Source organism: Megalobrama amblycephala, linkage group LG15, assembly GCF_018812025.1.
Source record: "Megalobrama amblycephala isolate DHTTF-2021 linkage group LG15, ASM1881202v1, whole genome shotgun sequence".
Classification (NCBI taxonomy): domain Eukaryota; kingdom Metazoa; phylum Chordata; class Actinopteri; order Cypriniformes; family Xenocyprididae; genus Megalobrama; species Megalobrama amblycephala.
Genome location: NC_063058.1, coordinates 30161126 through 30188047, shown reverse-complemented (window position 1 = coordinate 30188047; position 26922 = coordinate 30161126). Strand labels below are relative to the sequence as shown.

The window sequence follows — 26922 nt, the reverse complement described above, 5'->3', positions numbered from 1 at the left end:
TGGCCTGGGGCCAGTGTGAACAACGCTCGGGACAGTAGATGGGACAGTAGTGATGTAGGGTGTGTGTTATATCGTCTATGATATAGTAATTGTTGATTTAATCATCTGTTTTGCTGTATTTTGCCAACGAAAATAGTTGCAAAGTCCACAGAATTGTTTTGCGTCTCTGAGCAACACTTCCTGAATGAATCAGCCGTTTGAATGAATCGGTTGAATCTCAATGATTCGCTCATTAACAGTGATTCGCTGCCACCTACTGGCGGGTTTAAATTCACATTTAAAGTGTCTTCATTTTTTTAATAATTTCAAGTAACAATATTTAATGTTTTATATTTTCAACATTAAAAACATTTTTATGCATCTGTAACTGCTATTGACTGAATAACTTTAATAAATTTTTATCTATTCTATAGTTATATAGTTATACATTAGATTACAATTTCTGTACCTGAAAATCTACTGTTTAAACCTACTTGAAAAGCACCATTTATTTCATTTATATGTTTGTTCTGTTGTATTTATTTGTGCTATTACTCGTAATTTGATTATTTGTTAGTATTTTATTACTTACTGTTTATTTGTCTAACAATATTTAAAATATAAGTGAGTTAATCTAGTAGCTTTTGGTGTCATAACCCTATTTACTGAGGTTAAATGTAACAAAGACAACAAAAACAATAACTATACTTATTTTATAGGCCCATTTTCTTTTACTTTCATACATTTTTTGTTGTGGGGCCAGTGAAAATTTTGGCGGGGCAAGTAAAAATTTGAACCACTGGCCCAACCGGGCCAGTTGAAAAAATCCTTAGCATTGAGCCCTGATATATATATAATATATATTATAATATATTATATTTTCTCATTGAATATTCTACTTTGCTCAATATTGTGCATTCACAAATGGGTCAAATAAAAAAAGTGTTTTGAATCTGGGGCAAACCCTCACAGGTGGAGATATAAATTGCCTGGGCTGGTTATGTAATACATTACAGCAGCACTTGTATGCAAAAGGTTTGCTTATGCTGCTTTGCATACACGTCAGTGTGTAACTTTGATTTAAGGTTCGTTGTGAAATTAGAAAGAGAATGTATTTTGAATGTGCTGTAATCTGTTTATGTTGACTGTGTATGTCTCTGTGATTGGTTTATGGGATTAGATAAAGTATCATTCTGTGTGTGTGACTGGCAGGAAAAGATGTCTGAGGGGGCGTGTCTGATGTTGCTAGGCAATAAAACAGACCTGACGAGCACAGACAGGCGGGAGGTGACTGGGGCACAAGGCCGCAGACTGGCGGAGGTGATGAATGACCCGCTCATCATCAGTCATTTGCCTGAGTCAGTGTTTGTATAAGGAGTTTTGATGTGGTTTGTGTCGACAGCAGTACCAGGCTGAGTTTTATGAATGCAGTGCTAAGAGTGGACACCAGGTGGAAGAGGCCATGAACCACCTAACCAGGTGTGAAACTGGATTAAAGCATTATTTCAAATTCTGTGGTCACAAGTGTCATGTCTTTTTCCACTACAGTAAATAAAATTAAATCAAATCACTGTGTATTTATTGCCTAAAGGTATATTTAATTGACAAAACAAAAATAATTTAATTCTGTTTATGTGTCTCAGGTTACTTGCCTCACAGCAGGACAAACAGTGCGAGTCTGCGCTCCGTCTGGACGCCTCTGCCAACAGAGGGCGCTGCTGCAAATAATCTGAGCGTCACTCATGAATATTAATTAACTGGACTCTCACAACGGATAAATATTCATAAGCTACCTCTGAATGTGCTGAATTTAAAAAAAAACACATTTTCATCAAGATATAAAGCAGTCTGTTACACAAAATGATGTGTAGTGTAATATTAAAACTGTATATGTATGTATTTTTATAATAATTATTAGTATTATTTTGTGGGCTTGGACAATAAATGTGATATTAACATATTTTGGAACACCAACACACACACTAACAGTTATTCTGTTGTAATTTCTGGGACTGAGCAACAAATGTCCTACATCGCCCTCTCTCGGCGCTTTGTGGTATTACTGCAGTGCGTAGTATGGCGTGAACTCGCAGCGCGCGCCCTCGCACACAAGAAGCCCCCTGTACGCGCGCCAGGCGAGCAGTGGCCACAAGCACGGGCAGAAGGACACGGACACATGGAGTAAAAGTGGACTGTCAAACAAAGTTTTAAAAACAAGATCTAAAGCAGGGAGATTGATTTAAACACGTCCTTCAGGTGGGTGCGTTATTCTGAACACGAATACTTTTATTATTCTTTTGAAAACTTTAGTTTGCAGGTTATAAATGGGAAGTATTTGTATTATGGCGTGATTTATGAGGGTTTTTTTTTTTAAATACAATTTTAACTAGTAGGTTAGGCTACTGTTATTTTCTAGCCTATTATTTGATATTGTGCTGTTGAAGACTTTTGTTTTTCTTTAAAAGCATCAGAAACTTACAAATAATGTGTTTTAATACACTAATGATGCACTTTATAATTATATTCTTGTATTTTGACAAGAACTGTGAGTTACAGGTAACAGGATCTGTGATAAATTCCTCAGACTCTTCAGATGGTGAGGTGTGACAGATTTAAAATGAACCAGAGACATGAACACAATTCATATGAGACACAGATGATGCTTTGAAAATAATTTATGGATATGACCAGACTCTCTATTCAGACACATTTTGCTAAAATATGATATTATACTGTGTACAGTCTAAAAATGCTGGGTTGTTTCAACCTTTGCTTGGGGCTAATATGGACAAACCAAACCATTTTTAAACCCAACGGTGGGGTTTGTCTATATTTGACCCAAGCGGAGGTTGAAACAACCCAGCAATATTTAGAGTGTAGTTAAAATAAAATATTGAAATGTCAAAAAAAACATTTTTTTCAAACATTATTATACTTTTATGGATCAATTACAAAAGGATTAAAAAAAAAATACCTTCATAAACTGAATAAAATAATATTGTTTAAAAATTATTATTTGGCTGCCCAAAAACACATTTTAAAAACAAATAATTATATGTATAATAATAAAAAGTATTGTGTGATACTTTAAGCATTAATATATATATATATATATATATATATATATATATATATATATATATATATATATATATATATATATTAATGCTTAAAGTGCATTAAATATATATTAATGCTTAAAATGCATTATATATATATATATATATATATATATATATATATATATATAACATTTAAAAATTTTATTATAAATATTATTATAATTTTTAGCAATTATGGATCAATTACAAAGGAATCAGAAACTCAAACTGAAAAAATACACATTTAAACAATGCTATTTTAAAACATGTTTTAGCAATTAAGAATTAATTAAAGGGATCAGCAAAAAAAAAAACATTAACTGAATAAAATAGTAGTTTAAACATTAAAGAAAATATATACATTTAAAAATATATATTATTTTAAACCATTATTATATATTTTTAGCAATTATGGATCAATTACAAGGGGACCAGCAAAAACACCTCATTAAATGAAAAAATTAAAACACTTTAAATATTATTTGGCGGGCCAAATCAAAGTTATAAAATAACATATTTTACTGTAGGTTTAAGTATAAAAGAAATGTTATCTTTGGATTAATTACAAAGAGATCAGCAAAAACACCTCATAAAATACTACAGTTTAAATATTATCCACTATTTATTTACTGTCAGCAGTGTGTCAGAAAGCAGGCAGGTGTAAAAACAGCCCTCAGTATCAGCTCATGTGAGGACGGTGGTCACAGCGAGTGGCGTCTGTTTCCCAGACTAAAGACGTGTTGGTGTTACTCATATCTGCTGGGTGAGGTTACAGTAGTAAAACTTTCTCCCTCTCTCTGTGAGTCACTCATCCTGTCACTGTAGGAGCTTGGGATCAGGATTCTGACTCAAAACTCCTGGACCGAGGCCCGAATCCACACCCAGAGTTTCCTCATCTGTTTGAACTTTACTGCACACATTTATTTACCCTCTGGCTGTGAAAACAGATTTCACAAACTTAAACTATCAATATTTTGCTACTTAAAGGCACAATATGTAAGATTTTTGGATTGAAATATCCAAAAACCACTAGAACAGTTATATATTTTGTTAACTTGTAGCAAGTAGCATTATAACAACTTTCAACACACTCAAATGTATCTAATATGATAAACTGTGCTGCGTTACCCCACATATTAAGACGCTGTTAGGGGCGTTTACAGTTTGCATAGATCGCCTCAGCACATTATATTATGAATAGAGCGCTCTGCGCGTGGGCGGGCACACATTAAAGATAATTAGGTAAGACAGGAGAAACAGTACCTCTCTTTACTTTTATACTGATTACATAAAGGGAGAATATTTTTTTTAGAATTTATTTGTTTCGTTTAAAAGTAGACACTTAAAGCTTTGCAAAGACATATCTCTCATGTCCATGTAGCATGTATAAGCCGTCTATTTTAGTTACTTTTAGTGACGTTTTAGAATGATGTTTGCAGAGACGGAGATGGCAGGACAGCACACCCTGTATATTTTATTTATTTTTAAAAAGCACAAAGTTTTATTTTGATTGTGAGTGTACACAAAAAAAAGAAGACATTCTATAGTTTCATTTGATATATTACTTATGTCTCTATGATAAAAAATGACGGAGTATTTTAAGTCTGTTTTGCTGCAATGTGAAAAAAAAACTGCAAAACGCGCCGGCGCGTTTTTAGACCTCAGAGTGTTAATGACCGGAAGAAGCAGAAGCGGCGACTGCGGCATAATAAAAGTCAGAGTCCAAGTGGCGAAAAATTACATATTGTGCCTTTAATCAAAATCCAGGTCATATGAATACACTAATAAAATAAAATAAAAATACAATTTTGCATTTAGAAAATATTTTTATATATACACACTACTAGTCAAAAGTTGTTTATTAGGTAATTAATAATACTTTTATTCAGCAGGGATGCATTAAATTGATAGTGATTAAAAGAAAAGACTTATAATGTTACAAATCTTTTTTTATTTCAAATAAATGCTGTTATTTTGAGCTTTCTATTCATTAAAGAATCCTAAAAAATGCATCACAGTTTCTACAGAAATTTTAAGCAATTTTCAACATTGATAATAATCAGAAATGTTTCTTGAGCATCAAATCAGCATATTAGAATGATTTCTGAAGGATCATGTGACACTGGAGTAATGATGCTGAAAATTCAGCTTTGATCACGGGAATAAATTACATTTTAACATATATTCAAATAGAAAACATTTATTTTAAATTGTAATAATATTTCACAATTTTTACTGCATTTGAGATCAAATAAATGCAGCCTTGGTGAGCAGAAGAGACTTCTTTCAAAAACATTAAATACATTTTACTGTAGTGTATATATATTTTTAGCTCATTTTTCCTCATTACCACAATGTGTCATTTTTCTTTTCTTTTTGTAAATTATAGTCAATAATGAAATGCTTTACTGTAATTATGTACAAGTAATTTTTGCTTCATTTTTAATTAATCAAAAGATAATTTCTGATTTCTTTCATATCATTTTGGGATGACCTGAATGTGTTCTTCACCCAATAACAATAATTCACTGAACTTTGCCTCACAAATGTCAGTGCTGTCATATAATTTTATGTTCTGTGTAAAGGAAGGGTTAGTCCTGTCCAATGGTCCTGTAGTAGATAAGACCAGCCTCTCAGGGGATGGGATTCATGGTTTTTCTCAGACCTGTCAAGTGGATGCCATCTTGAAAGGGTTTGTAAAATCTCTTACCATTTCAGGATGGCAGATTCTGAGGAAAAAAACAATAGCTGTGGGACAATATGCCTCAAATACCTTCTGTTTGTCTTCAATCTTCTCTTTTGGGTGAGTTTGTGCTTTATTTTGATCATTATTAGCCAAAATTCCTCCGCCATCCCTGATGGAAAAATGGCTAAAACCACCATAAACTGGTTTATTTTATTTTATTTAGCAGCTGTAGAAGAAATTCATAACTGTTTTGATGCTAATTAAAAAGTAGAAGAAAAAAACATCTGTATGCGAAAAGAGAGACAATTGTACCATGTCCTCCCAGTTGGCAGGTGGCGCTGTGATGGCAGTGGGAATATGGACTCTGGTGGATAAAAGCGACTACATCAGCCTTCTGTCCTCCAGCACCTACATGGTCGCTGCCTTCATCCTGATTGGTGCGGGTGCCGTCGTCATGTTCACTGGGATGCTGGGATGCTGCGCCACCATCAGGGAACAAAGAGGACTTCTTATAGTGGTGAGAGAGCATCATGGGTAACTCTACCACTGATAGCTGACATATTTGTCCAAAAGTCACTTCCATGATTCGAAGATGTCTTGTGTTGTTTCTTGAGTGTTTTAAAAGTATTGCTATGTGGTTGCTAGGGTGTTTTCAAGTGTTGCTAGGATATTCTGGGTTGTCGTTAGGTGGTTGCTTGCTGCCAAAACATCCCAACCCCAGGCAAAAAAAATCCTGATTACTTATAATAGTGTAGAATGAGTTGCATGGGAAAGTTTAACATTTATAATTAGCGGTTTGTTCAGTTAACTAATCCTAAAGGTGCATCCCATTTTGCGCACTTATGCACTGTTCTATGCAAATAGAAAAATACTCTTTAAATATTCAGATAATGAACTTAACCCTCGTGATCTTCGGTTATTTTTGACTGAATTTTTTTTAGTTTTTCGGTCAAAAATGGTCAAAACAATTTTTACGTTTTTTTTTTTTTTTTTTTTTTTTTTTTTTTACTTCATCGAAATGGTATAAAACTTGGTAAAGGTTTTGGCACTTGTTATGTGAACACAAAAAAATCCTGGACACGATTCGAAACAAAACGTGCCCAAATGCTACTCAAAACTAGCCCAGTCGCATTTCAAGGGTCCCCTGGTAAAAATCGCGTTTCCGTGGGGTAAAATCCGCATTTTTGGCAGGGTTCCCCTAGTAAAATTCGCATTCCCGGACATGAAAAACAACCCGCTGCAACAGTGTTAAAGTAGTCCTATTCCGCGGGAAAAAACGCAGACTTGGCAACACTGCTTGTATTGTTCGTGATCAAAAATGAGCGCATTGGAAACGAATGGGAAGCTAGTTTCATCTAGTGGACACATTTGGTACTGCACCTAAACAAAATCTTACTGAAAGCTCATTTTTTAAAATATCAACGTCAAATTAGGAACATAACTTGTTTAGATTTATGGCTTTGATTTTCTCACCATTTTAGAATAAAACATGTTTTGGAAAATATATAGATTTCACATAAAATTTGAAAATAGTATTTTTATGCATTTTACATAATAATAAACAATAATAATTGTAGTATAATAATAAAGATTTACGAGTTTAAGTTTGAAATTTAATTTTCATGTTTATGCTCAAAAAGTGGTTAACAGGTAATAAATATATAATATATTTAATAAATATAATTTACTTCCATGAAATACCCTAAAAATACAAAATATTAAATAAATAACATTATCGAACTAAAATATATCATAAAAATAGTCATTCATATCATTGAAATTAAAAAAGCTAATTAACCAAAAAAATGGTGTGGAATGTTAGACACAATGCACTCAGCGGTCGCATTACAAAATAAAGTTATAAAATTAATACACTACATGGTTGAGTGCATAAGTACATAGTATATAAGTGCATAGTGTATAGTGTGTCATTTAAGTCTGATAGTAGTGTTGCTTGTCTAAGGAAACAACCAACAAAAGCCATTTTAACATAGGAATATAAGCTTCACCCTATAAATACTTCTGGAAACTTTTAGCTGAATCATCTCTGTGATAAGATTTAGCACAAAAAACCTCTGCCAGACTTTACTTTGAGTGAAATATTTTGAGTAACGGAGTCATGTAAACATTGGATTATAGTAGGCAGATTTAGACCGGCTGGATTTCTGCACACAGAAGCCAGGAATTATTCTGGAAACATGAAGTCACACTTACGTGACTTATTTGTGCCTTCTAAATTAGTTTGATCATGCTTATATGTGTGTCTCTTAGTTGTCTCAAAGCTGTCATCATATCTGATTTAAATAAAGACGTGTGTATCTTTAAGAGGTCAGACTTAGAAACTGAGTCACAGCTGAGGAATGACTGGCAGCAGAGAGAGAGAGAGTGAGAGGGAGTATAGAGGAATGAGAGGGGAGTGAATCCAGAATAGAGGAATGAAATGAGAGTGGTGGGCTGCGAAATGATAGAAAACAGAGGGGAGATATAGAACAAATACAGACTGAGAGAAAAATAATAGTGCTTGTGACCTTTATCAGCTGTGCAAAATTCCTCAGATGCCATTTGTTCACTTTGTCAACAGCTGATGGACATCAGAGAGAAGAACAATCATGCACTAATTTAAATTCTGTCATTATTTACTCACCCTCGAACTTGGTGTCCAAATGTGTGTATTATTGAAAGTTTTTGTCCCTTTTTGTCCCTACAGTTCTTTGTCCTGTTGTTGTTAATCTTCCTTCTGGAGATCACAGCTGGAATTTTGGCCTACGTCTATTATCAGGAGGTAAAGATGAGGAATAAATGCTATATTTCTTTTAGTTCAATTTGGGTGAATTCTCTCTTATCCTTTAAACATGTTTATGCACCTTTTTTCTTCATTTTTCAGCAACATCTTTATGTATGCATGCGAATAACGACTTGATAAACATGGTTGTAATATTGCCATGAATATCATAATATGCCATCCAATCTATATACTCCTCAGATTCACATTAAACCCACATACACATGTTGAGTGTTGTATGTTTGCATGCTCTCCATCCACTTTCCTGCTTTTCCATCTTTATAAAAACCCTTTGTCTTCTTCCTCCTTTTCCTCCTCTTCCTCCAGTGTTTTCCTCTCTGCTACCAGGTAAACAATTATATAGACAAAAAAAAGTTGAGGGAAAATAATGACAATTTTCATTTTGGATGATTCCTTTAATATATGGAAATTTACTTTGTATCTATGAAAACAGGCTTTCCCAGCATTTATTTGCTATATAGAGTATGATATATCGATATAGCTTGTGGTCTGATGGATGTATCTGTGACTGCAGCTGAATGCTGAGCTGAGAGCTGATCTGAAAGAGAGGATGGTGGAAAATTACCAGAAGCCTGGACAAGAGCACATCACTAGAGCCGTCGACAAACTCCAGCAAGACGTAAGACAGTCTGTTAAGTATGCAATCTTGTACCTTTGTCTTTATCTCCGATTTTCAATTATTGCTTCAAATAAAATTTTGTAATGTTGAGGCTTTATCGAGCCAAAATTCAAGGCCCGTGACAAACTTTGCTTTGCAGTTTATAATCTTACACTATCATGACAATGAAGGCTTTTGAACACAATTTCTCAGTCTGTGAGCATGTGAGTTTATGCATCATAGCATCAGACACCACTAGCCCATGGGAAAACAATCCACCCATCACAAGAATGAACTCTTTTCTTGTTCCCGCGCCCCCTCCCTCTCCATCTGTTTTACGGTGCAGCTGAAGTGTTGCGGCAGTAACAGCTCAGCGGACTGGAGGGACGGGTCCTGGATACAGACCTTTGCTGACAGACGCCTGGTGCCTGACAGCTGCTGTAAGACCCCCACAGAGCGCTGTGGACTCAGAGACCACCCATCCAACATCTACAAAGTAGAGGTACATTCAGATAAATACAAAGTTCTGTCATGAAACTCTATGGTGCAGACTGATAAGTCCTTAACTCAATCTGGTTCCAATCACATCATTCTCTATATGGCACAGCTGATTGGTTTCTGCTGTATCAGTAGCCAATGAGCTCACTGCTTAACCTTCAAATACTGGTCAGCATTTGCTGTAGCAGTGCAGCGCGCTTTCAGAAACCCTCCACCTTCCCCAGCTCCACCTGTATAGATCTGCTACGGGTAATTCATGTATGCTGTATTGTACAGCAGTAGGGTTGTGACGTGAGGAAATTTTCCCACCAGTTTATCAATGGGAATTAGGGGGGGTTTCCCTCATTTGGACCTCACTTTTAAATCTCTAATTTGAAAGCAAAAGTACAATACACACAGCCGCATTCACAGGCATTCATAGCAGTGCAGAGCAAAGCGAGTGTTTTCAGTTCATTCCTATGGAAGCTCAACTTCCATACTTTCAAAGGTCCGTGGCAGTAGACTCGCACAGTTATGAATGCCCGTGCGGCAGTGCATCTTTCAAATTAGCGCAATTCGTAGGTGGCATTTGCTTGAATGGTGGGTTATTATGGTTGGTTTTTAATTGCAGTGTCTGTTTTCTAACTGAACTAAATGATTTTTATTAATATAAAAAAATCAAAACGACGGTGGGGCACGGTGCCCCGGTGGGCAAGTGACATAACCGGTGTTACAGGAGCATGTCTTGCTTGCTCACAGCAGTGTCTCATGTATGTGTTGGCAGTAGCAAGCAGCAGCAGCAATAATCATCAACAGCACCAATAACTGACAGCAGCAGCAATAACAAAAAACAGCAGCAGAAATAACAGCAGCAGCAATAACCGACAGCAGCAATAACAAACAACAGCAGTAACATCAGCAGTAGCAATAATCAACAGCAATAACAGCAGCAGCAGCAGCAATAATCAACAGTAGCAGCAATAACTGACAGCAGCAATAACAAACAACAGCAGCAGCAGAAATAGCAGCAGCAATAACCAACAGCAGCAATAACAGCAGCAGCAGCAATAACTGACAGCAGCAATAACAAACAACAGCAGCAGCAATGATCATCAGCAGCAGCAAAAATCAACAGCAGCAGCAGCAATAACCGACTGCAGCAATAACAGCAGCAGCAGCAGCAGCAATAACAAACAACAGCAGCAGCAGAAATAGCAGCAGCAATAACCAACAGCAGCAATAACAGCAGCAGCAGTAACATCAGCAGCAGCAATAACCAACAGCAGCAATAACAGCAGCAGCAGTAACATCAGCAGCAGCAATAACCAACAGCAGCAATAACAGCAGCAGCAGTAACATCAGCAGCAGCAATAACCAACAGCAGCAATAACAGCAGCAGCAGTAACATCAGCAGCAGCAATAACCAACAGCAGCAATAACAGCAGCAGCAGCAGCAATAACAGCAGCAGCAGCAGCAATAATCAACAGTAGCAGCAATAACTGACAGCAGCAATAACAAACAACAGCAGCAGCAGAAATAGCAGCAGCAATAACCAACAGCAGCAATAACAGCAGCAGCAGCAATAACTGACAGCAGCAATAACAAACAACAGCAGCAGCAATGATCATCAGCAGCAGCAAAAATCAACAGCAGCAGCAGCAATAACCGACTGCAGCAATAACAGCAGCAGCAGCAGCAGCAATAACAAACAACAGCAGCAGCAGAAATAGCAGCAGCAATAACCAACAGCAGCAATAACAGCAGCAGCAGTAACATCAGCAGCAGCAATAACCAACAGCAGCAATAACAGCAGCAGCAGTAACATCAGCAGCAGCAATAACCAACAGCAGCAATAACAGCAGCAGCAGTAACATCAGCAGCAGCAATAACCAACAGCAGCAATAACAGCAGCAGCAGTAACATCAGCAGCAGCAATAATCAGCAGCAATAACAGCAGCAATAATTAACATCAGCAGCAGCAATAATCAACAGTAGCAGCAATGATCATCATCATCAGCAATAACCAACAGCAGCAATAACAAACAACATCAGCAGCAGCAATAATCAACAGCAATAACAGCATCAGCAGCAGCAATAATTAACATCATCAGCAGCAAAAATCAACAGCAGCAGCAGCAGAAATAGCAGCAGCAGCAGTAACATCATCAGCAGCAGCAATAATCTATTCCTTCAAGACCAACCCTATCAACACTGTCATATACATTACCATATCAAACACTCCTATAGTTGTCATGACAGAACTGACCTTACAATTTTATTGTTCTTTTATTGTTAATGCAGTTCTCAATTATGTTTCATTTAAATATCAGCTTTGCTTCTTGGCTTTAAAAGAATTTGATGAGAAATGTTTGAGTTCCTATTAAGACTTTTCACCTTAATACTTTTGCAAATATATTTGTAATATTATAAATGCTTTTACAGTCACTTTTGATCAACTTAATGCATCCTTGTTAAATAAAAGTATTTATTTATTAAATCTTACTTGACCCAAAATTTTGAATGGTAGTGTATCACATTTTATGTGATGTTTGCAAGTCTGACAATATTTTGAGACATTGCTGAGATCTCTCCTTTAAACTCTTTTTTTATGTCTCTCAGGGTGGTTGTATATCCAAACTAGAGGACTTTATTCTTCAACATCTGCTGATTTTGGGCTCAGTGGGTCTTGGGATTGCATTTATTCAGGTGAACAACTCTGATATAAATCTAGCAAATATTTTCACTCCTATTTGTATTTATTTTTTGTCATATCAGAGATTTTAAACTTTTACCTTTTCTGTCTGTTCCAGATTTTTGGGATGATTTTTACCTGCTGCCTTTATCGAAGTCTGAAAGAGGAAATATACTGAGAAAGAAGACACTTTATTCCCACCAACACCAAATAAGCCTCCTGCTGTCTGTTACTGTGCTGTTTTATTGTGCTGTGTGTCATGATTATGTCACAATAATGCAAGATGACAGGTCAATATGTCTTGGCTGCAGGACAGTCGTTCTGGAAAGGGAACTTTACTGTGTCTTGTTTTAAGCAAAGATTATGGATGCAATGTTTGTTATAAGATTGAATTTTGCAGTACAAATATATCAGTGGAATAATAAGGATTATTTTGTTCTGACAACTCATGCCTTCCAACAATATTCCTTCCATTGATTATTAAACATACTTTCCAGTTACATAAGTAATTATTGGCACACTATCAATAGTAAGATGGCTAGCAATCTTTATTAGCAGAGTAATCTTGAAATGACATATGCATTTCTACATGCTTTGTAACATTTGTTCTGTTGTAATTTATTTGCATCAGTTGGCAATAATATTCAAGGTGTTTACTGTGTTTGTAGATTTTCTGTAACCAAGGATGATTAATAAAATAATAATGATGTAAAATGTGCATATCACATGTCGGAACTATTTACGCAGAAACTGTTGTACCCGGAACTTTAAAACCAGCGGACCCATCAAAACAAGCAGCTGATCAAATGACCTAAGTTTATGTTTTTTATTGTTAATTCATTGGATTTATTACACTTTAATGCATTTATTTAGTAGGTTATTGTTGACGTTAGTATTGCCACTATCGCTCGTTAATGGTCAATCTCTAAAAACAGAGAAAAGTGTAAATTAAGCGATAAAAAGTATCTATAATGACATCTAAACCTACATGTCTGATAGTGGCCAGTGCTGCATCTGCAGGTAAGACTCAAAACATCCCGTCAAATCAACGTTAACATGCATATTTTGTGTACAGTTACAAAAATGTCACAAGCGTTTCTCGGGAATATACAATTTACATGTTATGTTAATAAATTATATGTCATTTCCTTGTTTGTGTTATTAAATTATTTTAAATGCGTCTTTTATTTTTGTCTATTTATTTTATTTTGGCTCAGGAAAGATATAGTCTTTTGGGCATTCTTTATTTCTAATTTTCTATTCTAATTCAATTTAATCAAAAAGCCATAAAAATCCAGTGGACAATCAGATGGTAATAACATTGAACTTTTCTATTTTTAAATTAAAATTTAACCCTCTGGTGCTGTTCGCGTATTTATTATTATTATTATTATTATTATTATTAATTTCAATGAAATTATTGTACTATACTTTAGTTGGATAATGTTTTGTATTTTTAGGGGAATTTATGGTACTAAATTATATTTATCCAGTAGTTGTAATCCATTTATTCACTTTTTGAGCATGACATTTTTTAACCTGTCGTAAATCTTGAATGCTTTGGAGTTTAAGTTTGGTCTCTTTTTTAAGACGACACTTAGCAGATTATTGCTAAAGTGATAAAAGCTTAAAAAGTGAAGTTTTTATTTATTGTTATGAGAAATGCACAAAATACCAATTTTTATATGAAATATATATTTTCCAAAACACGTTTTAATCTTAAATGGTGCGAAAATCAAAGCCATACATCTAAACAAGAGGTGTTCAAAATTTGAGGTTGATATCTCAAAAAATGAGCTTTTGGTAAGATTTTGTTTGGGTGCAGTACCAAACGCTTCCACTAGATGAAATTAGCTTCCCATTCATTTCCAATGCCTTTACCAAGTTTCGTACCATTCCAATGAAGTAAAAAAATTCTATTAAAAAAAAAAAAATACCATTTTGTGGTCAAAAACGAGCACCAGAGGGTTAAACAGTGATACTTTTGTGCTATTTTGTTAGTGTTTTCTGTTTATTATGCATGTAAAGCATTAAACTGTGTTGTTTTCCCTGCAGGAGTTTCAGCTCGATCGTTCCATCAGTGTTTCAATTTGTGCAGCTCAGTGTTTAACTTGCAGACAGCGACACCTGGCGTGAGAAAACACACACTGCATCATCTTACAAATCATTGTTTGTTCATCCACATAAGACACAGTGTGCTGGATGTGTCTCATTTTTATCTCACAGGGGAAGTCAATCGACTTTGCGGGTGTGGATGACAGCACAGCCCGATGGGTGCAAGAGTTCAGCGTCAAACCCTACGCCAGCCCGGCCAAACTGGAGTCTATCGATGGTGTGAAATCCGTCTGCTCTTATGAAACTGAGTGCATAAGTGTATTTATGCTAATCAGGATGTGTGTGATGTTTCAGGTGCCCGCTATCAGGCGCTGTTGATTCCTGACTGTCCGGGAGCCCTGAATGATCTCGCCCACAGCGGGTCCCTCGCACGAATCCTGTCCCACTTCATTTCTCAGCAAAGTGAGGGTCTCTGCATCTCAAATACTCAGAGTTTTGATACAAAAAAGTGAGTTTGGTTTGTTTAATCCACTTCTGTGTGATGGCAGAGCCCGTGTGTGCTGTGGGACAGGGCGTCGCTGCTCTCTGCTGCGCTACGGAGGAATCCGAGGTGAATAAGAAGTGGATATTCAGTGGCTACAGCATGACTGGGGTGAGTGATAATGTCATGTGAATCCACAAACTATAGATTTATGATGGAAATGCTCATGCAGTGTGATGTTTTTTACAGCCCTCTGTGTTTGAGCTGGTACGCTCTCCTGATTTTGCCAACCTGCCGCTGATTGTGGAGGATTTTATCAAAGACAGTGGTGGATCTTACACAGGTGGGGTTTCTTTTAAATCTATTCAAGGGAAAATTTATGTAATTCCAAATCTGTTTGACTTACTTTCACCATAAAAGTCATCGACTATACTGCTGTATTCCAAGTCTTCTGATAGCTTTGTGTGACATTTAAGTTGTTAATAATCATGAATGGGTATTGATACAAATCTCACGATATGATTGCAATTCACAAACTTGCAATTTGATTCCATTCTTATCTTGATTTGATATTAATTCATTTGGATATATCAAGTACAGTCCATGTCATTTTTTTGATCAAATCTGAGCGATTTCTGTCCCTCCATTGACAGTCTACCACTTTCAAGCCCCAGAAAGGTAGTAAAGACATCATTAAAGTACTCCATGTGACTTCAGTGGTTTAACCTCAACTTTATGAAGCGACGCAAGTGCTTTACTTGCGCAACAAACATAATACAACTAACCCTTCAACTAATGCGGTAGGGAACCCTGGTACGTTACTATAATGCTGAAGGTTAAAATTAACAACCGATTTGTATACAAACTTTTAAACATAAGGCAGTTTTTATAACAATAACATAATAATAACTTTCTGTTATTATTGTTTATCATTTTTTTAAATATCAACATTTAGACAGTGGCTGCATGCGGTCATAATTTGTTTTCATGATTATTCAAACATACATTAAATATTGATAAAACAGGTAAAGTAAAAAATATAATGAAGAAAATGTTCTTTCCTGAGTTATTTTTTCTAGTTTACTAACGAGTTCATGGACATTGAATGTCTCTTCTGAGGTAAAAGTGACATTGTTTACAACCGTTTGATGTCTTTTCGTGGTTGAAACACTGATTTATTGATCATGAGACATGATAAATGTAATGAAGTTGTACTGTACCTTTCAACATACCTTCCGATGTTCATTTCGCGCTGTAATTATTAAAGGGTTAGTTCACCCAAAAATGAAAATGATGTCATTAATGACTCACCCTCATGTCGTTCCAAACCCGTAAGACCTCCGTTCATCTTCAGAACACAGTTTAAGATATTTTAGATTTAGTCCGAGAGCTTTCTGTCCCTCCATTGAAAATGTTTGTACGGTAGACTGTCCATGTCCAGAAAGGTAATAAAAACATCATCAAAGTAGTCCATGTGACATCAGTGGGTTAGTTAGAATTTTTTGAAGCATCGAAAATACATTTTGGTCCAAAAATAACAAAAACTACAACTTTATTCAGCATTGTATTCTCTTCCAGAATCCTTTCCATTGAATTGATTCCACTGAATTGATTCCATTGAATTGATTCCATTGAATTGATTCCATTGAATCCTTTCATCTGTCAGCGTTGGTAATGCACTTTTACGTCGCCGTGGTTGTTTTTGGCGATTAGGACATCTGCGACATTTTGAAGCATCGAAAATACATTTTGGTCCAAAAATAACAAAAACTACGACTTTATTCAGCATTGTCTTCTCTTCCGGGTCTGTTGTCAATTCGCGTTCACGACTCCGCTTCTTCTTCTTTCCTGTTTTACGGCGGTTGGCATCCAGCTTATTGGTGCATTACCGCCCCCTTCTGCTCCGGAGTGTGGTCCACGACTCCTCAGTGACGCTTCTGACATAAGACGCTGCTGACGTGTTATCTGGTGCGCCAGAGCTTCGTTTACAGTCTGAGGGAGACGCACGCTGTATTCAAGCTATTCTACATCGTTTGTATTTTGGTATTGCTATATTTTTTAAAATGGTGCATAAGTGTGCATGTCGTGGATGTCCTAATCGCCAAAAACAACCACGTAAAACTGCATTACCAACGCCGACAGATGAAAGGATTCAATGGAATCAATTCAATGGAATCTATTCAGTGGAATCAATTCAATGGAATCTATTCAATGGAATCTATTCAATGGAATCTATTCAATGGAAAGGATTCCGGAAGAGAAAACAATGCTCGTAGTTTTTGTTATTTTTGGACCAAAATGTATTTTTGATGCTTCAAAAACTTCTAACTAACCCACTGATGTCACATGGACTACTTTGATGGTGTTTTTATTACCTTTCTGGACATGGACAGTATACCGTACATACATTTTCAATGGAGGGACAGAAAGCTCTCGGACTAAATCTAAAATATCTTAAACTGTGTTCTGAAGATGAACGGAGGTCTTACGGGTTTGGAACGACATGAGGGTGAGTCATTAATGACATCATTTTCATTTTTGGGTGAACTAACCCTTTAATAAGGAAGAGATGATCGGTTCACGTGCCGTTTTAACTGATGCACTACAGCAATCTGTCACGCCATATTTAGAGCACCAAAGTGGTATTTATTGTTAGAATTTCGTAATAAAATAGTAACAAAGTTTATTCCTATTTATTGGATGGGAGGCACGCTACAAAATGTTTCTTTAAGTTTTGTTCAGGCATAAGCTGAAAACAGCATAGACTAAAGATCGATGTAAGAATCTAATGTTACATCCGTTCATCAAAATGAGCCCTATTAATAATGTTCCCTATTAGATGGTGACAGAAAGCATTTTTGGGTGACCTCTATCCCTTTTACCACATGCTACTGGTGTTTATGTGAAGCATTGTTTTTAACTAAATTAACTTCGTCCCTCACAGCAAGCATCGAGGACGCCGTTCACGTGGTCCTGGACCGCCATCTTGTGACGGGGCAGAACATGCAGTCCACATCAGCGGCTGTCAATAATCTGATTCTTCTGTGTAATGGTAGCAGATAAATGCTTCAGCTGTTCAAAAGTGAAAGAAAAAAAGACCACGTGATGAAACCAGAAGTGTTATCAGAAGTGTTATACTACTGAAAGCACTTGTTAGCCACAAATATACATTCTTCACTCCGAATGCATTTCACACCCCAAAGATATTTGACTTAAAATTCAATTTAAGTATATTTAGGTTCATTTGTTTTTCTGTCTACAAAATATGTTTAATTTGAATGCTTGAAAGGAACACGAGATGATTTTTAGATTTCTATAGAAGTTCTGTAAATGGATATCAAGTATTACACTGTAATAAAAGGATTTATTTTTAACTAAATTTTTTAAAAATAAATCAGCCTGGAACATTAGTACTAGTACAATGACTAAAAAGCTCCACATTTGAGCTTTTAAAACCAATGTTAGTGTAAATGTGATTATTATATTGATTGGTTATTGACAGTGTCAGATGTTGTTGGTAAAGCGTAACTTGTTTTCAACATTCCTTTAAAGTGTAAGCTGGGGAGTTTAACACAGGAAATCCTGTGGTTTTTAATATCATGAATGCAGCTCTGCTGTGATGTTAAGAGGAACTGATCTGTACTGAAATACTTTTTTACTTTTACATCATTTTAACATCCAAAATATTTTCTGTGCTGCTATAACAATGTTTTGATTTGCACCACAAAAGGGATCAACTATGTAATATGCAGTATTACGAAAAAACAGTATGAAAAAACAAATCTGTACCAGTGAATTAATAAAAATTGTATTCCTGAATAAAATAAATTGCATTAAAATGCTGCTTCTCTCTTAAGAATGCACTTGATAACAGACCTAATTAAAAATAACTTTATTGGCATGCTCAGCAACAGATTTGTCATAAATATCATGAAGTGCTCTGATAAATCGCACTTTATTATTTGGAAGTAGATCGAACAGATTTAAGTCAGATCACCGGTCACAAAAGGTCATAGAAATAGTCCAGTCCTTGTCCCAATTCCCACATGGAAATTCCCGTTCCCAGTTCAGCTGCCAAAGCGATACGAAGCTGGAGAAACTAGAGGAGAAAGAGGGCCAGAACTGAATAATACCCACAATTCACTTTGATATTTTCTACTATTATTGCACCATTACTGTTATCACAGTTACCTTTAAAGTGGGGTAGTAAACAACATGCTTCACTCCGTTATTCCTGAAACAAAAGAAAGACTTGTTCCGTAATACTATCTAAATGTTTTATTTTATTGCAACCATAATGTGAATAAAAGTCTTTTGACAATCAGAATTCGATACTTAGCATCTTATTCTTTTTAATCAGATTGCAGTTTACCAGTTTGGGAAAGCTTTGTGTGCTTAATGCATCATGATACATTCCAGTGTGTGTTTAACCTTTTATAATTGAAGAAATGTTCTCCAGTGTTTTCGTCCCACTGCAGTTTGGGTTTCACTTCCTTCAGGAGTTCAATATACCTGCATGAAAATTAAGATTAAACTTTAATAATTAAGAACTCTCACTGTCGTCTTTATAAGAATTTTTATATATAAATTAAATTGTACATTTAACAACAGAATGAGAAAACGGAGAAATAAATATTGGCGAATGTAGTAATCACAAAAATAATTTTTCAGTCTGAAGGAAAACTATATCTTATGGAAGCTTGTTTCTGCCACAATTAAAAAAATTAAATGGTAATTGTGACTTCTCAGAATTCTGAAATTCAAATCGGACTTTATAACTCGCAATCGCAAGTTTATATTTCAGAATTCTGAGAAAAAATGCCAGAACTGCGAGATATAAACTCGGAATCCCAAAAAAAGTCAGTACTGCGAGATATAAACTTGATATCCCAAAAAAGTCAGAACTGCGAGATATAAACTCGGAATCCCAAAAAAAGTCAGTACTGCGAGATATAAACTTGATATCCCAAAAAAGTCAGAACTGCGAGATATAAACTCGGAATCCCAAAAAAAGTCAGTACTGCGAGATATAAACTTGATATCCCAAAAAAGTCAGAACTGCGAGATATAAACTCGGAATTGCAAGAAAGTCAGAACTGCGAGATATAAACTCGGAATTGCAAAAAAGTCAGAACTGCGAGATATAAACTCAGAATAGCAAAGATATAAACTCGGAATTGCAAAAATGTCAGTACTGCGCGATATAAACTCGGAATTGCAAAAAAGTCAGAACTGCGAGATATAAACTCGGAATTCCAAAAAAGTCAGAACTGCGAGATATAAACTCGGAATTGCAAAAAAGTCACAACTGTGAGATATAAACTCGGAATAGCAAAAACGTCAGAACTGCGAGATATAAACTCGATATCCCAAAAAAGTCAGAACTGCGAGATATAAACTCAGAATAGCAAAGATATAAACTCGGAATAGCAAAAAAGTCAGTACTGCGCGATATAAACTCGGAATTGCAAAAATGTCAGAACTGCAAGATATAAACTCGGAATTGCAAAAAAGTCAGAACTGCGAGATATAAACTCGGAATTGCAAAAAAGTCAGAACTGCGAGATATAAACTCGGAATTGCAAAAAAGTCAGAACTGCGAGATATAAACTCGGAATTGCAAAAAAGTCAGAACTGCGAGATATAAACTCGGAATTGCAAAAAAGTCAGAACTGCGAGATATAAACTCGGAATTGCAAAAAAGTCAGAACTGCGAGATATAAACTCGGAATAGCAAAAACGTCAGAACTGCGAGATATAAACTCGGAATTCCAAAAAAGTCAGAACTGCGAGATATAAACTCGGAATTCCAAAAAAGTCAGAACTGCGAGATATAAACTCGGAATAGCAAAAACGTCAGAACTGCGAGATATAAACTCGGAATTCCAAAAAAGTCAGAACTGCGAGATATAAACTCAGAATTCCAAAAAAGTCAGAACTGCGAGATATAAACTCGGAATTCCAAAAAAGTCAGAACTGCGAGATATAAACTCGGAATTCCAAAAAAGTCAGAACTGCGAGATATAAACTCAGGATAGCAAAAACGTCAGAACTGCGAGATATAAACTCGGAATTGCAAAAAAGTCAGAACTGCGAGATATAAACTCGGAATTCCAAAAAAGTCAGAACTGCGAGATATAAACTCAGGATAGCAAAAACGTCAGAACTGCGAGATATAAACTCGGAATTGCAAAAAAGTCAGAACTGCGAGATATAAACTCAGGATAGCAAAAACGTCAGAACTGCGAGATATAAACTCGGAATTCCAAAAAAGTCAGAACTGCGAGATATAAACTCAGGATAGCAAAAACGTCAGAACTGCGAGATATAAACTCGGAATTGCAAAAAAGTCAGAACTGCGAGATATAAACTCGAAATTGCAAAAAAGTCAGAACTGCGAGATATAAACTCGGAATTCCAAAAAAGTCAGAACTGCGAGATATAAACTCGGATAGCAAAAACGTCAGAACTGCGAGATATAAACTCGGAATTGCAAAAAAGTCAGAACTGCGAGATATAAACTCGGAATTGCAAAAAAGTCAGAACTGCGAGATATAAACTCGGAATCGCAAAAAAGTCAGAACTGCGAGATATAAACTCGGAATCGCAAAAAAGTCAGAACTGCGAGATATAAACTCGGAATTCCAAAAAAGTCAGAACTGCGAGATATAAACTCAGGATAGCAAAAACGTCAGAACTGCGAGATATAAACTCGGAATTGCAAAAAAGTCAGAACTGCGAGATATAAACTCGGAATTGCAAAAAAGTCAGAACTGCGAGATATAAACTCGGAATTCCAAAAAAGTCAGAACTGCGAGATATAAACTCAGGATAGCAAAAACGTCAGAACTGCGAGATATAAACTCGGAATTCCAAAAAAGTCAGAACTGCGAGATATAAACTCAGGATAGCAAAAACGTCAGAACTGCGAGATATAAACTCGGAATTGCAAAAAAGTCAGAACTGCGAGATATAAACTCGGAATTGCAAAAAAGTCAGAACTGCGAGATATAAACTCGGAATTGCAAAAAAGTCAGAACTGCGAGATATAAACTCGGAATTGCAAAAAAGTCAGAACTGCGAGATATAAACTCGGAATCGCAAAAAAGTCAGAACTGCGAGATATAAACTCGGAATTGCAAAAAAGTCAGAACTGCGAGATATAAACTCGGAATCGCAAAAAAGTCAGAACTGCGAGATATAAACTCGGAATTGCGTTTTTTTCCGTACAATTCTGAGTTTATTTCTAAACTAATTTCTCTAATAAAGTCAGAATTACGAGATATAAACTCACAATTCAAGAACAAAAGTCAGAATGTGAGATAAAAAATGTTTTGGTGGAAACAAGCTTCCCTTCAGCCTGAGGAGAAAAATCACAGTCAGTCAATGATTCTCACGATAAGGAACTATTTTATCAGAGCAGTTTAACATATACGTATAATATTTTGGTTACATAAAAGTGATATTACACTGACTAAAATATATAGCCTATAGACGGACTTTAGACTTTCACCCTAGGAACTTCCTGTTAGACTGACAAAAACTTGAGCACTGTTGACTTCCATGAAGTGGAATAAGGATCACCTATCATTCCGAAACGGTGTGAACAGTAAATACAGCACCTTACAGCAATAGTAAAAAATACAGCAACAGTAAATACAGCACCCCACTAAATTCAAAGTTAAAGATTTATCATGGTAAATGAAGCGTGTACCTCCCGCCCAGCAGTGGCTCCGCTCCGCCGAGGCTGCTGAAGTCCAGTCCGTACATGTTGATTCCCAGCAGGATCTTGTGTCTCCACTGGGTGTGAGGGGCGAGCTGCAGCACACACTCTCTGACCCAGGGCAGCGGGGAGCTCGGACCCGGCCTGAAACAGAGCCCATTTAAGACTCCATGTTAATGCTCACAACTGACGGAAAGCTTAAAAAAATATAACAAAAACAATATTTATATCACCCAAAATTTCTGTCCTCTTTTTTGTTTTAATTTTAAATTGAACATAAAATGTCTCTGCATGCTTTTGACACAGAAATCCAGTCAAAAATTAAAGTAAAATCCATCAAAATCCCTGTTTGTGTGTCTGACCTGCCAGGTCCAGAGTAATCATACGTCATCAGACTGAAGGCGTCCACCACAGGTGCCAGTTTCTCAAAATCCTCCCGCCCGAACATGCCGGGCTGACCCGAGCTGAACGCGACACAAACAGATTAGACTCGATGCATAATGAATGCTTGGGTGGAAAGAGAAAAAGACTGTTATTTACCCCGGTGCGACAGAAGGAGGGATGACCAGCACACAGGTCAACTTCCCAGCATTCAGAGCCTCACACAGGTGTGTGACCAGGTGCACCAGCTCTCTGTCACATAAACACACAGTACAGATCCAATATCAGAATACAATATGATCTTATTGGTCCAGTCTTAATATTTATGATGACATCCCATAGACATCTGATGTTTAAAACTCAAGCCAGTTATAAATACTACAAACTCTAACCCTTAAAGATAACTTGCTATGCATTTTTAGATGGAAAAAAAAAACATTGTTTACTCATCTTTTTAGATTTAAAGATGTCCCAAAAGTGAGGTTTGATCAGTTATGGTAAGTTGCTGAAAAGCTAATAATTAATCCTAAAAAATGTAAATACAAAATCTAAATAAAAAACTTTCTAAAAAAAAAATTGAAAGATATTTTATTTGTTCACCTGCATGTCACATGACCATTAACCAACATCAATGCGTTATTAAAATGCGTTATTAAAATGATGGAAATATCAAATTAAAATTTCACTTCAAGTAAATTTTTTCAGATGACAAAAAAAGCTTGTGAATCCCTGGTATAGATAAACAGAATTAACCACCAGTATAGCATTATTTATATGCTATTTTAGTTTTTATTAATGTTTTGATAATAATTGATTTATTTTTATATTTTCAGTTTTCATTTTAATTTTAGTTTATTTTAGTAATTGTAATTGTATGTGCATGTCATTTTTATTCATTTTTTTTTAAATATTTCTATTTAGCTTTATTTTTATTTCAGTTTAGTAATTTTAGCACTTAACTTAAACATTTATTTCAGTTAGTTGCCAAGGCAACATTTCTAATTTTCGTTTAAAGGATTAGTTCACTTCAGAATTAAAATTTCCTGATAATTTACTCACCTCCATGTCATTCAAGATGTTCATGTCTTTCTTTCTTCAGTCAAACAGAAATGAAGGTTTTTGAGGAAAACATTCCAGGATTTTTCTCCATATAGTGGACTTCAATGGACTCCAAACGGTTGAAGGTCAAAATGTCAGTTTCAGTGCAGCTTCAAAGGGCTTTAAACGATACCAGACGAGGAATAAGAGAAACCATCAGCCATTTTCTAAAAAAAATTATACTTTTTAACCACAAATGCTCGTCTTGCACCGCTCTGTGATATGCCACGCATTACGTAATCATGTTGGAAAGTATCACGGTAGGGCGAAAAACATTACCTGTTTTTTTAAAGGGCGTTTGACTTAGTCTTTGAATGTTTGCTTTGTAAACTCCGGATCTGTACTTCCACCTACGTCATGCATGATCTTTCCAACATGATTACGTAATGCGTGGCACATCACAGAGCAGTGCAAGACGAGCATTTGTGGTTAAAAAGTATATACATTTTTTTATTTAAGACTCTTATTCCTCATCTGGGATCATGTAGAGCTCTCTGAAGCTGCACTGAAACTGACATTTGGACCTTCAACCTGTTGAACCCCAGTGAAGTCCACTATATGGAGAAAGATCCTAGAATGTTTTCCTCAAAAATTTCTGTTTGACTGAGGAAAGACATGAACATCTTGGATGACATGCAGGTGTGTAAATTATCAGGAAATTTTATTTCTGAAGTGAACTTCATCTTATATTTATATTACATTTACCTAAAACAATTTTTTAAAATTTTTTGCCCTCCACACACACACTCTTACTCACGTTCTCTTGTTTCCTCCGAGCTGACTCCATAACTCCAGTGTGTAACCATCAAACCCTTCAGCCTGAGGAGCAAAATCAGTTAATGTCGATTTTATCAGAGCAGTTTAACATGCATTTATATAATATTTAGACTTTCACCCTGTTAGACTGATGAAAACCTGACTTCCATAAAGTGGAATATGGATCATCGATCATTCAGAAACGGTGTGAACACAGTAAATACAGCACCTTCGCCACCTCCAGCGCCTCTCGACCCAACTCCTCCATCTCATCCTCGCTGTCCAGGACGCTCATGTAGTCCTGATAGGACCATCCGTCAAACAACAGCCGAGGAACTGATAGAGAAACACACACTGAGAACCTGATGCTTTCAGCTAGTGATGATCAAACCCACGATGACTTTAAATCCACACTCACGTATTTTGTTTTTTTTATTGGCCTTCCTCACGGCTTTGACCCAACCTGTGAAAAAGATGAGCGTCATAATTTTTTTTAAACCAAAAAAAAAAATTGTCCATTTATCATTTGAAGACACAGAAATGCTCAGACCAGGGTCATGGTCATGAAGACCGGTGATGTGGAAGCTCTCTGGTCCCCTCCGTCTCAGCTGAAGCCACACCGGAGACACGGACGTCAGCTTGGGACCAAACAACTTAGCAATGTCATATCCACGGGAGTTCCACTAAGAAATCAGATGGAAAGATGGATGAGCAGACAAACATACAGATAGATATATAGATAGATAGATGATATGTAACTTACAGGTGTGATGTATCCCAGCACACTGCCTTTAAAGTGTTGTGTAGACACACACCGAGGACAAAACCTCTTCTCCTCTCTCACGATGTCCCTCCACTGAGGGTCCGTCACCACCAGACCCCGATCCTGCGCCGGACGATCTGCCACTGTTGTCTTTGGATACACATACAGTTGTAAGAAAAAGTATGTGAATCACTTGCAGAAATGTGAAAAATTGTAACAAAATAAGGGAAATCATACAAAATGCATGTTATTTTTTGTTTAGTACTGTCCTGAGTAAGATATTTTACATAAAAGATGCTTACATATAATCCACAAGACTCAATTTATTCAAATAACCCCATTCATAAGTATGTGAACCACTGATTCTCAATACTGTGTGTGGTTACCTGATGATCTATGACTGTTTTTGTGTTTTGTATTAACATCTTTTATGTAAAATATCTTACTCAGGACAGTACTAAACAAAAAAATAACATGCATTTTGTATGATCTCCCTTATTTTGTTACATTTTCACAGATTCTGCAAGTGATTCACATACTTATTCTTGCCACTTTAAATATAAATTCAGAAGTATTAGCATATTTGAACATGTGCATCCCACAGAAAACACTTGTGTAACAGTGGTATCATTTGCAAACTGTCTCACCTCCACCTCCTGGATCTTACTGGCTTTTTTGGCATCTGTCTTTGATAATGTGCCTCTGACAACAGGAAGCAGCAAACAGACGTGCAGAAAAGCCAGATCTGCTCTCATTTCAGCGCCTCTGCTGTCTGAGGAACAGCATATATGGATTATAATGCTGTATATATACACTGTTTATGCTATAACGATAGCAGACTCGAGTCTTAAGTACAAGTACTATGATATTATCAAACAGTACTACATTATCAATGAGAAAATTGTTAAGTGGTGTTTCTGATACAATATGACTCAAATGCAGCATTAAATGCTCTTGTGTGGCGTTTGAAACACAAATAAAATCTGTCAAATTCATCTACTGCAGTAAATCCAATCACTCACCGATATGTGTCTAATATGAGTGTTTAATCTGCGACATAAACGTTCATGATCTTCATCAGAGATGATGTGGACATGCAGGTTTGACAGACTGTGTGCATTTGTCACGTGACAGAGAAACCGTTGCGGAATTCAAAATAAGAGTCTGAACTAATAAATTATTTACGAACTAATAAGCGCAACAAATAACTAACTTTTTTAGGTTATGGTACTATGAAAAGTACTTATGTATAATATATGTAAACAAATTTGAAAAATTATGTATATATACACAAATATAATTTCAGTGATATACACACAAAGAGTTTA

The 26922-nt window shown here is 36.0% G+C and overlaps 4 protein-coding genes across 8 annotated transcripts in view; 3 read left to right on the top strand and 1 right to left on the bottom strand.

The window, feature by feature from the left end:
• The window catches only part of cracr2b (calcium release activated channel regulator 2B), a 30544-nt gene extending 28591 nt beyond the window's left edge, over nt 1–1953 (top strand). For 3 of the 4 annotated variants that reach the window (XM_048157668.1, XM_048157666.1, XM_048157669.1), the window contains exons 16-18: nt 1192–1299; nt 1382–1458; nt 1623–1953. In XM_048157668.1, coding sequence (XP_048013625.1) covers nt 1192–1299; nt 1382–1458; nt 1623–1707 — 270 coding nt within the window. In that variant the 3' untranslated portion in view covers nt 1708–1953. The remainder of the gene's footprint in view (nt 1–1191; nt 1300–1381; nt 1459–1622) is intronic. The other variant, XM_048157667.1, reaches the window with a different exon arrangement.
• Nucleotides 1954–2081: 128 nt separating this feature from the next.
• cd151 (CD151 molecule) lies at nt 2082–13051 on the top strand. 2 transcript variants are annotated; one of them, XM_048157672.1, is made up of 9 exons: nt 2082–2235; nt 5799–5883; nt 6092–6283; nt 8474–8548; nt 8876–8896; nt 9084–9188; nt 9514–9669; nt 12265–12351; nt 12456–13051. In XM_048157672.1, exons 2-9 carry the CDS (start codon nt 5800–5802, stop codon nt 12513–12515), a joined length of 780 nt encoding a protein of 259 aa, XP_048013629.1. In that variant the 5' UTR covers nt 2082–2235; nt 5799; the 3' UTR covers nt 12516–13051. The 2 variants fall into 2 exon arrangements, with proteins under 2 accessions (XP_048013629.1, XP_048013630.1); XM_048157673.1 differs by lacking the exon at nt 8876–8896.
• Nucleotides 13052–13096: 45 nt separating this feature from the next.
• On the top strand, nt 13097–18716 carry gatd1 (glutamine amidotransferase class 1 domain containing 1). The gene is made up of 7 exons (XM_048157674.1): nt 13097–13357; nt 14393–14469; nt 14564–14669; nt 14747–14854; nt 14941–15044; nt 15123–15216; nt 17818–18716. The coding sequence occupies exons 1-7, from the start codon at nt 13309–13311 to the stop codon at nt 17934–17936; spliced, it is 657 nt and encodes a 218-aa protein (XP_048013631.1). The 5' UTR covers nt 13097–13308; the 3' UTR covers nt 17937–18716.
• Nucleotides 18717–18750: 34 nt separating this feature from the next.
• On the bottom strand, nt 18751–26768 carry chid1 (chitinase domain containing 1). Its single transcript, XM_048157671.1, has 13 exons — nt 26617–26768; nt 26242–26366; nt 25595–25744; nt 25382–25514; nt 25250–25294; nt 25061–25167; nt 24833–24894; nt 23137–23229; nt 22959–23060; nt 22588–22740; nt 19305–19385; nt 19065–19107; nt 18751–18972 (listed from the first exon to the last, which is right to left on the bottom strand). The coding sequence occupies exons 2-13, from the start codon at nt 26347–26349 to the stop codon at nt 18874–18876; spliced, it is 1176 nt and encodes a 391-aa protein (XP_048013628.1). The 5' UTR covers nt 26350–26366; nt 26617–26768; the 3' UTR covers nt 18751–18873.
• Between the last annotated feature and the right edge of the window lie 154 nt (nt 26769–26922).